The sequence below is a fragment of the Lissotriton helveticus genome, chromosome 10, assembly GCF_964261635.1.
Source record: "Lissotriton helveticus chromosome 10, aLisHel1.1, whole genome shotgun sequence".
NCBI classification, from domain to species: Eukaryota; Metazoa; Chordata; class Amphibia; order Caudata; family Salamandridae; genus Lissotriton; species Lissotriton helveticus.
Window position 1 is genome coordinate 618,486,611 of NC_136071.1, and position 17,793 is coordinate 618,504,403.

At 42.0% G+C, this 17,793-nt stretch overlaps 1 protein-coding gene across 3 annotated transcripts in view; it reads right to left on the reverse strand.

Annotated features, from left to right (window-relative positions):
* CLEC16A (C-type lectin domain containing 16A) overlaps window positions 1–17,793 on the reverse strand; it is a 654,120-nt gene that overhangs the window by 13,226 nt on the left and 623,101 nt on the right. The window contains exon 23 of one of the 3 annotated variants that reach the window (XM_078663156.1): window positions 8,612–8,735. The exons of the other annotated variants lie outside the window; for them this stretch is intronic. Coding sequence (XP_078519282.1) covers window positions 8,659–8,735 — 77 coding nt within the window. The 3' untranslated portion in view covers window positions 8,612–8,658. The remainder of the gene's footprint in view (window positions 1–8,611; window positions 8,736–17,793) is intronic. 3 annotated transcript variants of the gene reach the window in all.

Here is a 17,793-nt window from a genome sequence, read left to right on the forward strand (position 1 = left end):
GTTTTATGAGCCCCACGCTTTATCACATCGAGCACTTCCAGTGCGGCACGCCGCACTTTATCTTTAAGTATGGTGGTGGAGCTTTTCTTTTGTTCTGCATTTTCATTCATATGTAGCTGATTTCCTATTCTTAGTCCTGAAATAGCAGTGTTCTAAACACGCACATTTAAGAAGTGGTATAACATATCAGTGAATTATCGGTAACTAATCATGGATATTTTGGCATTCTCGTGCTTTGTTGATTTCCTGCCAGTGAAAGGCAGAATGCTGGTATTTTGGTTCATGTTTTGTAAATGACGTATTTTCCGCTTTAGCTGTAACAGAGCCTGTCAGACTGGTGTTGGTTTAATCAGTTGTGCCTGCTGTGTTTCCTAGTCAGATGGCACACTAAACGGTTTAAGGTTGTCGGATAACAGCAAACCGTGTGATTTTCTTTACCTCTCTCTTCAGGCCTAGAGTTTTCCTTCTGTCTGCTTCAAACACACTTTTAGTTTCTCCACTTTCCAGTGCTTGGACACCATGGCACATGGATAGGATTGATGAAGAGGACAGAGTTCTAGATGGTCAGGGATGGTTTACATCACAGGGTAAGAGATGCAGTTGTGCTCTATTTTAAATAGAAATGCGCTTTCATGCTGCTTTGTAATTATCTGGACGTGAAGTTATTTACAAACTGTGTAACTTTTTACTGTCCCCATTAATGGGCAATGTTTGATGTACATGGAAACAGGTCCTTTTATTAGCACCCTGACAATCTATTACCAGACTTTTCTACCACGTGGGAACATACACTCACTCATGCAAGGCATGTCAGGTACAAACAAACTTATGCTGGCACCTTCTTTGCACGTAACTGATGGAAAATATGTACACTCTTGCAGGTTACTGGTTGTCAAATAGCCATTTGTGCATTACATGTCTAACAGAGACTGACTCAAAAACCCTTCTAAGTATTGAACACAATATTCTCCCTATAAATGGCACAGTACCCGGTAAAAGTTAAGCCTAAAAGCTAGGTACTTCAAAAAAGTTATTTTATTAAATGTCAAAACATGAACTTCTCAAGTTATTTAGGGGATGCTCAGCGTGCTTCAGATCGTGAAGTTAAAGTATTTGTGCACAAGTAATGTTGCTTCAGGGCCAGTTTATCAGTGATGTACATGTAAACACAACTCACATCTTTTGTTTTGTCTCTGGTTTCTGGACAAAGACTGGTGTTGTGAGATCAGTGTCCTCTTTTGCACCATTCTGCTCTAGTATCTCCCTCACAAACTTGCAACCGCCCTCTGTTTCCTACTCCCTCTTGTATTCTTTCTCCTCTGCACCATTCTTCTCTAACCATCCATTTCTCCCTGTCATCCACGCACACCACTCTAAACCCTCTTTCGCTCTCTCTGTCTCTCACGCACATTTCCTGCTCCAATATCACGCTCTCTCCTCCCCGACCCTTTACAGCAACTGCTTCTCTATTTTTTAAATTCCTTTTTCCATTGTTGTAATTTCTTTTTCACCTCCCCTCCCTCGTAACATATTTCTCATTTCCTGGTTCTCCAGTGCCGCAAGGTCATACGAATAGCAACAGCGCTGTGCAAATATTATCACTCCACTCCAAACAAAACAAGTAAAAAACATTGTCATTTACAACGCCAATAGCTCTAACTTTCACAAATGTGAGACCAATTGCATTGTAAATGCTTGTTTACTTGTGCAAGGGGGAAAATGGTAAATGCATTTACTCATTTGTATGGCGCGGCGAATCATCCCCAGGGGGATCTCTCGGCGTCTGGAAGAGTCATACACTGTTGCAGAGAAATCATTTGAATAGCCAGGTCTTAAGAAGCTTTTTAAAATGGCGGAAATTGGTGCAGGCACGGATCTCGTCCGGCAAGATGTTCCAATGGGTAGGGGCTAAGTACGAAAATGCCCGACCACCCATCCTCGCCTTCCTGATTCTCCATACACAGAGCAGGTTACGATGGTGTTCGCTCTATCACAAACATTTTTGCATTACAGTGAACGTGAACCTAACCAATTTTGCTCTATTGTGCAGTGTTTACATAAATAAGGTACAAAAAAAGTTTTCGCCTTTTTTAAAACATGAAAGTTAAAATCAAGTTTTAGGGAAAATCAGTTTGCTCAGTGTTTACTAAAAGCTGCATCAATCGAGCAACATTCATTTGCTTTCTTCTTTAGCAAAGGTTTTTCATTAATCAATTTTTTTCTTTTTTGCACAAGTAAAAGCAAAAGGGCCATCTTTAAAACAGTATCACAATTAACTTCTATTTTGCCCGAGATCTCAAGCAATGTGTAATATTAATTTGGTTAAATTCTGTTTGCTGGACTCCCTATTCTTAAAGCAAAAAACAGAGCAAAAGGGCATTTACTTCATTTGTCTCCAGTGCATAACTTCAGTAAAGTAAGGGTATAATCAAAAGTATATTTTAAGCTTCACATAGAAGGCAAGGAAACAAGCTTAGCGGCCTTTCCTACAATGGATTACAGCTGTCTGTTAGTGACATCTGGTCGAGTAAAAAGCGTATCACCCAATGACCCTGCCCCACTTAGTATTCTTAAACAGGTAGCAGAGTCAGTGGGCCCGGTCATTCTAGATGTGGTTAACTCTTCTATAGTGTCCGGAGTAGTTCCCCCTCTCTGGAAAAAAGCTATTGTCAGAGCTCTTCTGAAGAAACCCACTCTAGATCCTGACTGTCTGGCCAACTATCGTCCGGTCTCCCTTCTCCCTGGAATCAGTAAAATCCTGGAGAAATATGTAAACATCACTCTCTCTGCTTACTTAGAATCTAACCATCTCCTTCACCCAACCCAAAGAGGATTTTGTCCTGGCCACGGCACAGAGACGGCACTTCTAGCTGTCCTGGAAGAATCAAGAAAAATTCTTGACTTTGGAGGATCATCTGCTGTGATCTTACAAGACCTAAGTGTGGCATTCAATACGGTGAATCACAGTATCGTGATCGGCGACTTAGAAGTCTGGGGGTGACTGGAACTGCGTTATCCTGGCTGAGGTCATTACTGGAAGGGCGCTCCTTCCAAGTATTTGAAGGTGAAACCAAGTCCAAGTCCTGGCCTCTCTCATGTGGAGTCCCTCAGGGCTCCTCTCTAAGTCCAACGCTTTTTAATGCATACATGGCCCCACTGGCAGAGATCACACAGCCTTTTGGAGTAAATATTGTAACAAACGCTGATGACACTCAGCTAGTGGTCTCACTCAACCAGTCTGATTCATCAACATGTCGTCTCCGTACTTGTCTTGAAGAAGTGGCCAAATCGATGTATCACTCCCATTTGAAGTTGACCGGAGACAAGACGGAGCTTATGCTTCTTGGTAAGCCTTACCTATTTAAACCAATGGAGATGTGGCCGATGGTATTGGGATCAGCGCCTACCCCTAAAGTAAATATAAAGAGTTTGTGGTTCTGGTTGGACTCAGACCTTACCCTCAAAGTCCAAGTCAAAAAGGTGGTTGCCTTCTGTTTCAACTTTCACAGAAAGCTTCGTAAAGTGCTGCCCCTACTTACTTTCCAGTCTAGGAAAATGGCTGTCCAAGCACTCATTCTGCAACGGTTGGACTTTAGCAATGCACTTTACTTGGGCGCCCCAGAGGCAGTACTTTCTAGGCTTCAAATGATACAGAACTGTGCGGCAAGAACCCTTATGGGAATTCCCTACCGACAGTCTGCTAAACCTGCCTTAACCCCTTCCAGGCTGATGACGAGCTCAGCTCGTCATGAGCGTAACCTGCCGTGCGCTCATGACGAGCTGAACTCGCCATGTAACGCGGTAATTTTAAAATTGCAGCGTACAGCAGGAAAAGCCGCCGCATCGATGCGGTTAAAAGCCTCACACTGGCTCCCCATTTGGGAGAGAACCTGTTTTAAAGCACTTTGTATTGCTCACAAACTGCTTGGAGGGAACGGACCAAAGAGTATCTCCCCATTAGTCAAACCCTATCAAGCCACCAGGTCCCTAAGATTGGACGAACTACACTTGGCTCTTGTACCACGGATCAGAAGATATAGAAGCGGAGGTCGGCTTTGCTCTTATAATGCCGCCAAGCTTTGGAATTCTCTTCCTCTCCAGTTACGGAAAGAAACCAATCATTTGACTTTTCGGAAGCTGCTGAAAACCTGGCTCTTCCCCAGATAAGCTTCATCTGCCTCTTCTTACTTCCAGCGCTGGGATGCCCATGCATAGCCATGCGCTTTATAAATGCCACTTCTATTCTATTCATCGCACAAATAAGTAACATTATGCTACTAAAGAACAGAAGATGTGTAACAGCTCAACTCCGTACCATATGATATGAAAGTTTGTCAAATAAAAAACAATTACAGTAATTGCAAATGCATGTGAACTAGCTCCTGTAAAACTGTTTACAAACACTGCATGTATGCTGTTTATAGTAAACAAATGTATCTTGTTTGATTTGAAAGATTAGATGGCCGAAATACATAACAATAAATCAATCCGGATAGACGAATTCTAAAATGAAAACGCTCTAACATGTCAATCAAGTACAAGTGGCATTTAACATTTGATCCATCTTTTGCAACCAATAAATAAGAGCATTTTAATGATTTCTACCACATCCAATAGTCCTTCAAGAAAAAGTGTCATGCAGCATCAGTTAATACACAGAGCAAAAGCAGCAGGGCAAATAAACGGTGAAAACGGTATGGTGGGTGCAAATAAAGACATGCTTAGCACACTGAAAAGGGGAACAGAAAATGAAGCACAACATGACAAAGTCTTGTTGTTGCTAGATGGGCACAAAACATTCTCCAAACAGATTACAAACGAGTACTAGTACATATTGGTATCAACCTACAAAACGTATTCAATTTCATAATATTTACTTCAACGGCAACCAAAAAAGGTTATGCTATTGATCAATTTTCCTACGTCAACCACTGGATCTTCATGGATTGTTGTATTGAATTGAGGCTGTTTGTGGCATTTCCATATGTGTACCATTAACTTCTACCCTGAGGCAAAGTTAGGAAGACAACAATGAGCAACTGTATCTTCTGGTCCACTACATTCTTTTGGCCACTCCCCCGGGCTACCTCCTTAAAGGTTGTCATCGTGAGGGTGGCCAAATGGGTGGGGGTATTGCCATTATAGCCAAGGCACACCTCAAGTTGACGATTAGTAAACTTGGGAACATTGGCAAAATTGAAGCCATGTATTTTACCTTGGCTGATTCCGTGGCTGTCATTTTAGCTGGGATTTTGGTATATAATCCACCCACTGCCTCATCTTGCTCCCTTACGTCTCTGGTACACCTGATTGCAGATCTTTCTCTTAAACACTCGCATTTTATTGTGCTTGGTGATTTTAATTTACACGTAAATGATCCACTATGTACGCAGGCCACCCAGTTTTTGGATACTATGAAGGGTCTGAATTTATTTCAACTTGCTCAGGGCCCTACGCATACAGCAGGCCATACCCTGGATTTAATTTTTTCAAGACACCAGGACATCATACTTCATCCACCTCTTCCTCTTACCTGGTCGGATCATTACCTCTTGCCTTTTGATTTTACCCTTACCTTGGCACCCTCACCCATTGCACTTAATAAGGAATACGGGAGAAAATGGCACAAAGTTACTTGCGCCACTCTGAGTCCCCTTTTTCTCCATGGTGCTGAACCCCTGTCCGATAATATTGATGAAAGGGTGTCTAAGCTTAACCTAACTCTGTTGCATGCCATTGATTCTATCGCGCCCCTTCAACCTATTACTTCTGCTAGATCTCGCCCTTCGGCTCCCTGGTTTTCTTCGATTCTTCGGGAGGAGAAGAGTCGTTGTAAAAAACTTGAACGTCTATGGCGGAAAAACTATGATTCAGAGGCCAAATCTATCTATAAAGTTGCTTTAAGAAAGTTTCTGTCCTTAAAACGCTAGACAATGAGAGATTTTTTTTCTCATCAAATTGAGAAATCTAAGAATTCATCCAAATCCTTTTTTAAAATTGTAAAGGACTTTTCGCATCCAGCCGCTTTATCTCCCCAGATCCCGGCTAGCCAGGTACTATGTAATGGTCTGTCTGATTACTTTCAGGAAAAGATCGTGACCATTAGATCGTCCTTCCCCGTGGAGGGAACGTTACCGGTCTCGGGTGAGATGGACGGGGACATTCCTTCCCTTGAGTCCTTTAAAGAGATGACTACTGAGTCCACCCAGAGATTAATCACCCAATGTAAATCTGGCTCCCCTCTCGACCTGATTCCGGCCAAAATGATGGGTAATTTAGCCCCTATATTGATTGAACCTCTCCTTGCCATTTGGAACTGTTCTCTTGGTTCAGGTCAGTTCCCCTCTATCTGGAAGGAGGCTATGCTAGTCCCTATTTTGAAAAAGGCGAATTCAGACCCTGGCCAATTCTCTAACTACCGCCCCATCTCCCTTCTCCCTCATTCAGCGAAGATCTTGGAGAAAGCAGTTCGACTGCAATTGGCAGAATTTTTGGAGACTAATATGCTCCTACATGATTCTCAGTCGGGATTTAGAGCTGGTTTCAGTACTGAGACGGCTCTCCTGGAGGCCTCCGAGACTATCAGAGAGTGTGTGGATAGGGGCGAGGAGGCCATGTTGGTCCTCCTCGACCTATCCGCCGCCTTTGATACGGTCTCCCATATGATTTTATTGGATCGCTTGAACCAGGTGGGCATAGGGGGTACAGTGTTGACCTGGATCAGCTCTTTTTTGAAAGATCGTTCTCAGAGGGTTTTTCTACGGCCTTTTAAATCTGCAGGTAAACCCCTTCTTTGTGGTGTCCCCCAGGGCTCGGCCTTGAGCCCTCTGTTATTTAATGTTTACCTTGCCCCACTGGCCAAGGTGGTTGAATCTTGGGGAGTCAGAGTGATCTCCTATGCTGATGATACTCAGCTGGTGTTTTCTTTTAGGGATCACTCTGACACCTCCTTTGCCAACTTCCGTCAGTGTCTGAATAATATATGTAATTGGATGACTACCAACCATCTCAGGCTTAACACTGATAAAACGGAGGTAATGTTTTTTAACCAGAAAACGTCTATTCCCTCTAGCCTGTGGTGGCCAACGGCTCTTGACCCCCCCCCTGTTCCAGCTCTCACAGTTCGTAATTTGGGTTTCCAGTTTGATAACACCCTCTCTTGCGCTCCCCATATTAACAAAACAACCTCTGCATGCTTTGCAAAGTTGTGTATGATCAAAAAGATCCTTCCCTACCTTCCCCTAAATGCTCGCAGAACTGTGGTTCAGTCATTAATCATGTCTCACTTAGACTATGCCAACAGTCTGTACGCTGGTGCCCCTTTGTATCAGATTGAGCGTCTGCAAATCGTGCAGAATGCCGCGGCAAGACTGATTGGCAATATTCCATATCGACAATCTGTAGCATCCTATCGCAAAAAATTGCACTGGCTTCCTATTGCACGACGTATCCATTTTAAGATTCTGATACTTGCTTTTCGAGCCGTGAACAACCTCGGCCCAGGCTATTTGAAAAAACGGGTGGTGGTATCACAATCCGTTAGGTCCTTACGATCCAATAGTCTACGCCTCTTGGTTGTCCCACGTTTCCGTCTCTCCAGAGTGGGTGGTAGAGCATTTGGAGTATCAGCTGCCAGACTGTGGAACAATCTCCCCCTGGATCTTAGATTTGTCCCCACTGAACCCATCTTTCGCCGTAAACTTAAGACTTGGCTGTTTTCCTCTTAAATTTCTGTTTTCTTATTTTCCTTTTTGGGCTCGTTAGTTGTTAGCGCCGGGATACCCCCTTGGGGGTAGCCGTGCGCTCTATAAAACCCATAATTAAATAAATAAATAATACCTACAGAAGTCTCTGTCGTGTTCGGTCAAAAGATTTAATGGATTGGCTTGCAACAAGATAAACATTTAAGGCAAACAAAAAGATATGAAATAACTTCGCTTTACTGATCCCAGTAAGACCAGTTTTCTATTTTGCTAGTTGCATCTTAGTTAGGGAGGTCAGCGCTGTAAATTTCCTTTTTATTGTCACTTACGAGAGCATCGAGGAGGATAATGCAAATCCTGCTACCACTAAATTTTGGAGGCGAGCAGTAATTCACTAATGGATTTATTGGAATTCAAAAGATCTGCTTGTGATATCTCTGGAATTGTAGTACAGCTTTCATAAAGAAAACTCAGTTTTACATGTATTCAAAACATGGACCTCCAGTCTTCTACACAGCATTCTGGATGACAAAGCCAAGGTGTCTTTTTGTATTTATCAGAAGTCAGTCAAGGGAAGAAAAAAATGCAACTTAACTGTACTGAAATATTTTTTTATGGTTTAACATAAAAATGGTTTGCCGTGGAAAATTACATAAACTGAAGTATGCCTACTGGTTTATCTTATTTCGCCTGTAAGTAATATATGATGCCATTGTCAAATTTACATAAAGTATTGACTAACTATTCCGGAACATGATATAGCTATTTTCATTTTGTAGGTTGATACTAAACCGTACTAGTAAAGATTCAAACTGCATCTATAGCATTAACAGCTAAAAGAATAAAGCATACCATGACTATGCTCTAAATATTATGGTGGGCTTGTGAAATTGTATGGAGAAACCTGCCTGAATTTGTTTTGTGCAAGTTGCGGTTGCAGCTGCTGCTTGAAGACCTAAACCCAGTGTCCACCATGACTGTCAGCCTCCGACAGACTAAACACTCTTCGTCGTCCTTTCCTGCCAGACCTTACTAGAGGAAAACACAGTGACAGATCATAGGTAGGCTTTGGAAAATGGAACAAAGACAAGGAAAACAGGAATGAACAGTGAGGACACATGTTATAAGGAACATAAGCAACTAAGGGGAGGATATTACACCTTAACAACTGTTAAAGTAATATCATTTTCAGCATTCTGAATCAATAAACGCCTACAAGCCATTGACTCGGAAACATATTACATGTGCCTACGAGCAAATGCCGTCAAAAGTCATATGTATTTTAATTAGTGGCACACAACTCATGGGGGCAGACAAACATATGAAGAGAAAAACCAATAGCAAAAAGCATCAACACTTTAATGAATGAAGGCAGGCAGCCAGTTTCAAGCGGATAAGTCATAGAACCTGTAATGTTAAACAGCGTATTAGTGGTTGGTTAAACTGATAATATGCAAAAGATGCTACAACTAATCATGTTAATGTGTTTTTATCAGTACTTATTACTGATGACTTTCACTGCATCTACATAGTCCAACAAGAGAAAGATATTAAACGCTGCCTGTGTATTAGTACTACATCACATGCTTTGGGTAAACATGCACTTAAATACAAACCCAAGTACAAGGTTGAGCACTTTCTATGAGTAATATAATTGAAATGTAATAACATCAGCATCTTCCCTAAAACTGTTTATATCATGAAAACTGAAAGGTACTGGCCTACAGACACACGCAAATGCAGTTTCTGCAGTTAGCAAGAGAGATCAACTATGTTGACCATCTCGTTCTAGAAAGCGTAAAACTGCTTTGTAGCATGTTAAAAACCTCTTCCTGGACCAGATCCCTTTCAAGCTCTTCAATGATAGGAGACTGTCTATTGGTTAAATAGAATTAAGAGTGGCTGGTGGTAGAGAACCGACTAGAACTTGAGATGCAGGAGTCCCCCCAAATCCAAACCAGGCTCTCTTCTATTTCCACTTTCTGGGAACAAGAAAAAAAAGAAACGAAATGGCTTTGGATATCTATGCTTCAAAACAAAATGTTCTTCATGTTTTTTCCAGACATCTGTTGATAAACTGCACATTACTTTAAGAATATCCATTTAAGGAACACAGCCTTCAGGTGGCACGGAAAGTAGGCCCCAGTAGTTGCCTTGAAGGTGCCCTTAATAGGCTGAAATGCCACTTTTGGTCCAGTGTAGCATACACGGATCCTAGGTCACGGGAAGTTCTATAATACCAATTAGTGAGTAGTGCAGAAGACAAGATTTGCCCTTGTGCAGATGGCCTAGAGTTGGGAAGAAAACACACTTCAGGCTGTACTGCCAAACAAGAATTCCAGGGAGCATACAAAGGACGGCCTTTGCCAGACAGAGTGAGGTATAGCCGAACATAACTGAATGTAAATTTCCTAGGTGAAGTGCAAGTTGCATAGGACCTTAAAGACCAAAAATAAAATAAGTAGTCATGAGCATCGCATTGCCGCCCCAAGGACACAAGTCTAACGTTCTGAAGTTATGGGTTGTGTTTTTACCCATGGCCCTCAGTAAAATTAGGAAGCCATTAAGAAGACAGTTTCCCAAGAAAGCGGATGATTGTTTCTACATAATAGATTACTTTATTCTGTTTTTAGTATAGATATTGCTATTATGGTACATTATGATTATCACAATAAAAAAAAAATCAACACAAAATAGGAGAAACGATTAAAAAAAAAAAGTTTACTTAAAATTATGTTTAGAACCTTTGGGTAATAAACAGATGTGACCTAGAATGGGGTGTGTCTCAGTTTATGTACATACTGGTGCACAGAAAGGCATCTGTTCTAAACTTAATTTATGTAGCTATTGTAAGCTTGATCCCACTTAAATTCAAGTGCATACACTACTGTATAGTCCCCACGTTAATGGTAAACGAGGCACTGTTCATTCTACTATATTTTCTAGCGGGAAGATATTAATTGTACAGAAAAGTGACAAAGGCACTTATCGATTGATACAAACCTTTGACTGTGTCATAATGAATTGTGCTGGCTCAGCGAGGACCCAGCGCCTGTTTTTATGTTCCTGCAGTGTGTAAAGTGAAATCATTTAGACCAATATTTCTCTGATCTAGTGCATTATTTTGGACAGCACAACCCAGATAGAGGCAAACATTGCTCGATATTTCTCACCTGTACTGTCCGAAAAACAATAAATGGTGGAGTTCAAAATGGCTCACTAAAAATTTGATATGTGGCACAAAGTACAAGCATGAGTGGAATAGTGCCAGACATATGATTTTGCTTAGGGTATATATTGATCGAAATTGTAACCAGTTATCTGTAGGACGTTCCAGAGGTCGTTATAATAATTCACACGTTCTAATATATTCCATCATCTTCTAACCACTCCAGACTTCTACACAATTATGTGATATCTTTGAAGCTAAACTGGGATCAGGAGGCACAATAATGATTGTGTGACCCAGACTTTAGTCTGGATTACCTGCATCTTGGTGAAATCAAACCATGCCGCTCATGCACCAGAGTTCTGATGTAACTACTTGAGATCCTGCATGGCTCAAGATCATGCTGCAAAGCTCATACAAATAGAATGAACTGTGTAGACTTCCATCTTTTCTTATATTTTAGTAACATTTGGTATTGGTACATGTATCGCAAACAGTATTTGTATTTTGCAATGGAGTTATGCTGGACTTGCATGTCAGTGAATTTGCTGATACTTCTTTTTTGGTACTTAATTTATGGCAATAAAATCATTCATAAACAAAATTGAAGTGGATATGCGGTCAGTGCTACACTGAATAGAGAGCTGTAAACTATCTGAAAGAAAAATAATCATTTAACAGTGCAATTCTAAATACAACTACAGGTAGGTGTAAAAGATTTATCTTGTGAAGGTTTACTGGATGCCTTCCAGAGCAGGCATAACACTCTTGGCACGAAATTAAAGGTGATACTGAAGCAAATTGTAGCAGTGGTTTTCTTCCACAACAAGAACTTTCTTGTAACCATTCTGGATGGAATATGTATACTGCAGATTCACTAAACTCTTCCACGTCACGAATCCAAATAGGCTGACTCTATTAGAAGACAATATGAGTAGACATGCTGGAGTTTCTGATTATTTCGGATTCTATGTGCTCCATTCCCTAGGTTCCAGGAGAAGCAGTTTTAGCTTTCTTCAGGAGGCTTTGAAGAGAGGGCTGAGGAAGCAGTATGGATTGGTGAAAGTGAAAACACTAAGAAAAATACAGAATGGTCTTTGGGAGAAAGTATCAACAGGGGGACAACTCTCTTGCTGAGGACTGTCGGGAGGAAGGGGGAACACTTACCTTTGGAATATGTATGAGAATAGCTTTCTATTGGAGTTTCCCACATATTTAAGGCCATACACGGAGTAAAAGTCAGAAGAGCATTTAGTCATGGAACAAACAGTGGAATATGAAATTACAGCACAGTCTCGCAAAATGGGTTCTAAACACATGTCCAGCGCATCACATATGTATACATTATAAATATGTATTTAAAGTTCATAACAGATAACACACTGTATACATATCTAAATTACCTCTGAGATCTATTCATGTAAAACATATCTTACATAACTACTTTACACAGTTATTATTAAGTATAACAATATTATGCTTCATAATGTGTTTCATGGAAGGGGTAATGATATCAGTGGTTTGAAACTGGAATTAGACCTCAATAATCACTTAGTTATAAAAGCTATGTGTTATTTTTTTATTAAATGTAATAACTAAGTTAGTGCAGATGTCGTTTAGCTAGAATACATGGTTCACAAACAGCACTGCATGATGCATATTAGGATTATTACACTTTCATAAGTAGCTGTGCAAAATAATATTTTTATGTGAACAGATGCATAGCTTAATAAGGAGAAATTATATTGATGTTGAAGGAAACTTATAAACTACTTAAAGAACAAGTAATGCTCTTCCTAGGGCATACTCTAACTGTAGATTCCTCATTGTTAGAATATTTCCACGTGGAAGACTTAACCAGAGAAATATTTTAGCAATGCTCCCACATGCCGGTAGGAGGCTCCATATGGATCTCTTGAAGGACCTTCAGCCTAAACATTGTTTCTTGGATCTTGACCAGTCCTGACCATAGTAGATGTTTTTCTGCAATTGCAGATAATTCACTACTACGTCTGGATGGATGATTGTCTAATCACAGCTTCTTTCAGAGAGCTGGAAGAGCTAAACAATGTGGTGTTGCCCTGGTGGTTCCAGAGGCTTATGCAACAGGCATCTTGCATGGGTTCATCTCGCATGTGAGACACCACATTCACTTCCTGCGGCTCCTTCTGTTGAGATGCCCCTGCCTCCTAACCTGGTTTCAAATAGCAACCATGATTGACACACCAGAGTTCAGACAGTATAGTCCTGTAGAGATTACTTTATCAGTGTCTTTTGGGTCAGGTCAGATTTGACCTGCCAATTAAAGTTGCTGGAGCTGAAAAACATCCTGGTGCTGGTGTCAAAGTGCAAGGAAAACAGCAGTTTTTATCAAGATTTTTCTTAGCCTGGATTAAGCTTGAACATATAATCCACTGAAACATTGTCTGCGAAGGAGGGTGTCTAATGGTCTAACAAACACTCCAAGAATACCCCGCAGCCCCACAATTGCGCCACATCAGCAGCATGAGTGAGAGAACCACCTTTCTCATGCATCTTTTTGCCATAAATCTCTAGGCATTTTGCGGTTTGCTCGTATGAAAGGACAAATCCTTGCCTTGCCCTTTAGGGAAGGTGCCAATTTCATAATAGATTGACCTAAGGATTCTCAGAAATGAAGATAGGGCTGTTTTTGTGAGTCCAATATTTGTTGTCCAGAGACTTTGAAGCAGCTAGGTCAGATGAGGATTCATTCTCGGTGAGGCCCACCCAAGAATTTAGACCTATGGAGTAGGGCTCAATGCTTATCAAGTACAGGTCTCATGGTCTACATCTGGGTTTGGCCACCAATCCACAGCTAGACAATGTGTACAGAAGTTTTACAAGATAAATCAACTAGAGTTTTGCCCACTTATGATTGTTTGGCTGATGCCACTTCTAATGCCTTGCAGTGAGTCTGGTGGGGAAAACTGGACTGGAAGAGATAGTGTGATTCTAAGATGGACTAAACTTCCGGTGTTAGACTCTATAACTGAAGCACAGTTGCTTTTTACCTTGGCTCACAGGAATGAGTCTTAGGAAGGAACATAAGTATGTTGGTAAGTACTGAGTGTGGATTCAAGGGAGACAGAAAAGATGGGACTGTCTTTGAGTCCACCTAACCAGAGAGGCACACTACCAAGGGGAAATCTGCTGCAAGTCCTGAACGCAGCAGTGTGATCCTGGAGAGAGGCCTTTGCTAGGGTTCGAGTAATGAAAGGTGCCAAGGCGATAGAGAGATAACAGCTGGACAACTGTCACAGGCAGGTTATGTCAGAGGTGGTAATCACGAAGGTCTTTTACTGGAGTCAGAGAGTTAGACTCCTAGCTGTGTCGGCAGCACAGTATTCCAAATGAGGTCCCAACTGGACAAATGAGCAATCTGAAGGATACTCCGAATTCAAAAGTGCGGTGTTAGACTGGATACATCAATCCAGGGCCAGCTGTGGGCATGGGCGAACTGGGCCCAGCCCGGGGGTGCCAATATTCTGAGAGGGGCAACAGGGAGCTGCCTGGCTTAATGAAAACAGCAGCTTGCCCATCCCACCTGGTCTCAATCAGGTCCTGTTAAAGACTTTATAATCAGCCCTTAATTTACCTCAGCATAACAGTTAGCACCCCCATCAAACCCTGCACTTCTCCCATCTTCCTCAGACCGCAACGACACCCCACCCAACAACAAACACCAAATTTTCCTTCCGCCCAGGTTCACGGTCCCTGTCAACCATATTTAGGGCCAGCCCTGGGTCGATCTCATCTCAGCAGTAGTAAGAAAAGGTAGCAGATTCACAAGTGACAAAGTAGATCTGAACTCCTATACTACGCTGGACTTTGCTCCAGGAGAACTCTGTGATATCTGAGGTGAAGCCTGGCGGAAAGTAAAACCTCTCATGGCACGTAGGCCTGTCCTAGGGAAAAACACTTCCCATTCCTTTCAGAAACACATCACATTTGCTCAGGCGTCTGAAGAATTAAAAGGCTGCAGAGAATAATATACTGAGATGCAAAAGTTTAATAAATTAGTCAGTCAGTCAGTCAGAATATCTTTATTCGACTTATTCAAAGTCATACAAAGAAGCAAATACAATTAAAACATGACATAAGAAACATAATTAGGTTTCCTAACATCTAAAAAAAACATCATACCCAGTATACATTATAAATACTATTTACACAGTTTAAAAAAAAAAAAAGGATACATTTATATTTAAAACAATACACATAATCTCGTTAAGATAGGAAATCGTTTAGACCGGAGATTGTCCAACAGCTTTCGCCCTAGAAGCTGCGACTAAAAAGTTTGCTAAACTAAACGTTGTGCATGGGTTTGTCATGAGCTGTAAATAGAGCAGTGCCGGGCGCACCTGTGTGAACCCTGCTTCTTTAAATAAAGGGAGCAAATATTTTTTCCTCTGCTCGTGATATAGACTACAAAACATGACAAAGTGCATTGTATCCTGCACGGAGAAATTGTCGCAACTGCAAGGGGCGGCTAGTTCTGGCTTCTGCCATCCCTTAAAAGAGCCTAGGTGGAAATGAATAAGATTAAACCTAAGTTTGGTTAATAAAAACCTATGGTAAGGGATTGTTACAAAGCGAAGGTAAGGTGCCAAATTAGGAGTGCTAACCAATAGGTAGTGAGCCCTAACTGCTGGTTTCTGCAGCTCAGATACCTCACGGCAGGCTTCCTTCCCTTCTTTAAATGCCTTTTTTATAAAGGCTATATCTTGGGCCCTAATATTCACTGGACAGAGAAACAAATCTGGGCGACCCAAATCTTTGAATGATTTACTTAAATAAGCCAACCATGGGATTTTACTATAGTTATCCATTGATTGGACATCCCTCAAAATTTTATGGTTCAGTGGAAGATCGACGTTTAACCACATTTTCAACCACATGATCAGTGGTGCTACACTCAATGAGTCCGACAAATATGGTAGGCCAACCTCCTTATGGATAGAATAAGTTGGGGTTGACTGGGGCACAGAAAGGAGAGATCTTATGAATCTATTTTCTGCCCTCTGAATGGGGTCAAGATTAACATACCCCCACAGAGGAGATCCATATGAGGCAATGGCAACGGGTTTACTCTTATAGATCTTCAGCAACGCTTCCATGGGCCTGGCACCCAGCTTGCCAGCAAAACCCAAGAGTGCAGAAGCAGATCTAGTGACTGCCAGCCTTTTTGCGCTTATCTGTGGACCCCAGGTGCCTTTTTGGTCGAACAAAACTCCCAGGTAAGGGAATGTGGTTACTTCCGAAACAGGGATCCCACTACAGAAGAAAGATTTGTGTCTTCTCTTCGTACGCTCTCTGCCCATGACCATTGTGTGCGATTTGGACGCATTGACCTTAAGGTCCAGATTTTCCATAAAAGAGCCAAAAGAGTTAAGAAGGACCTGTAGCCCATTACCCGTGCGGGCGATCAGCACGGCGTCATCCGCGTACAGGAGTGCCGGGATATGGGCATCTCCTACACGTGGGACATCCGTGCTCAGGCCTCGCAGGTAAGCCCCCAGGCCGTTAATATAGAGGATGAAAAGCGTGGGTGCCAAGATGCAACCTTGCCGTACCCCTTTCAAGGATTTAAATAAAGGGGTACGCCTGCCGTTGTTGGAAACTCGAACGGCTGCAAAGAGCTCCTGATGCAGTGTGGCCATAAACATAACCAGGGCTTCATCAATACCTAAATCCAGGAGGATCGACCATAGTTTGGACCTGTTAACGAGATCGAAGGCCGAGGAGAGGTCCATGAATGCCAGATACACTGAACCCTCCTTAGCCAGCGTGTACTTAGAGATGAGTAGATACAAGTTAATGCATTGCTCTATTGTACCTTTACTCTCTCTGAAACCATATTGTAGTTCACACAAACCACCGCACCCCTCAACATTCTCCCTCAGTCTTGATAAGAGGACTCTCCCCAAAATCTTTACGGTAGAGTCCAAAAGGGATATAGGCCTGTAGAATGCTGGGTCGTCCCGCTGCCCTTTATTTTTGTAAATGGGGACGATGGTAGATGTAGCCCATGATGCAGGAGCTGAGTTATCATTAACAGCATTAAACACGTTGGACAACACCCTCGACCACATTTTAGGTGAAAACATGAAAAAGTCGGCCGGAACTCCGTCGGGGCCAGGTGCCTTGTGTTTAGTGGTTTCCGCGAGTGCCTTTTCTACTTCTTGGGGGCTAAAAACAATTGGATGTACAGGCCCGTTGGGCAATAAGCGCCTGTCAATATGCTCATCAACTAAGTCACCCCCATATACATTTTTGAAAAAAGACAACCATTTATCCTCAGTAATCACACAATCCATTGGTAAATTGCTGTCCTCCGAAAAAAGGGGCTGCTTAATAAGTTCCCAGAATCTCCTGCTATCCTTCAGCACCGCCGCCGAGAGGAGGTTATCCCATGTTTCACGTTTAATGGAGTCTTTGCGGTTCTTTACTGCAGCCTTATAAATTTTCCTAAGCCTCGCAATTTTCTGTTTTACTCTCGGGACAATTTTTAATGCCACCAACAAATCTCTGTGGGCCTTTGAACAAGCAGAATCAAACCATCGCTTGTGACCCTGCGCTCCCTGAAAGGGTTTAGCTAAAAGTTCGTTAGAAACCTGGACACATATTTCCTCATAGACTGATACCATGAGGCTCCCTTGGGTGTCAGGGTTCTGACAAAGCTCAACCTGAGATTTAATCTTAGGGAAGCATTTTTTATAGAAATTTTCCGGGATCACATTCGCCCATTTAACTCTTCTGTCTTGATCTGTAGTCCTCAAGGAATGGGCTGATTTTATAATCGATGGTGATGCGCCCATCTGACTGCCCCACATCACTTCTAGTAGTACTGGATTATGATCGCTGAAGTGAGTTACTATCGTGGTATATGCAGCAGTCAAA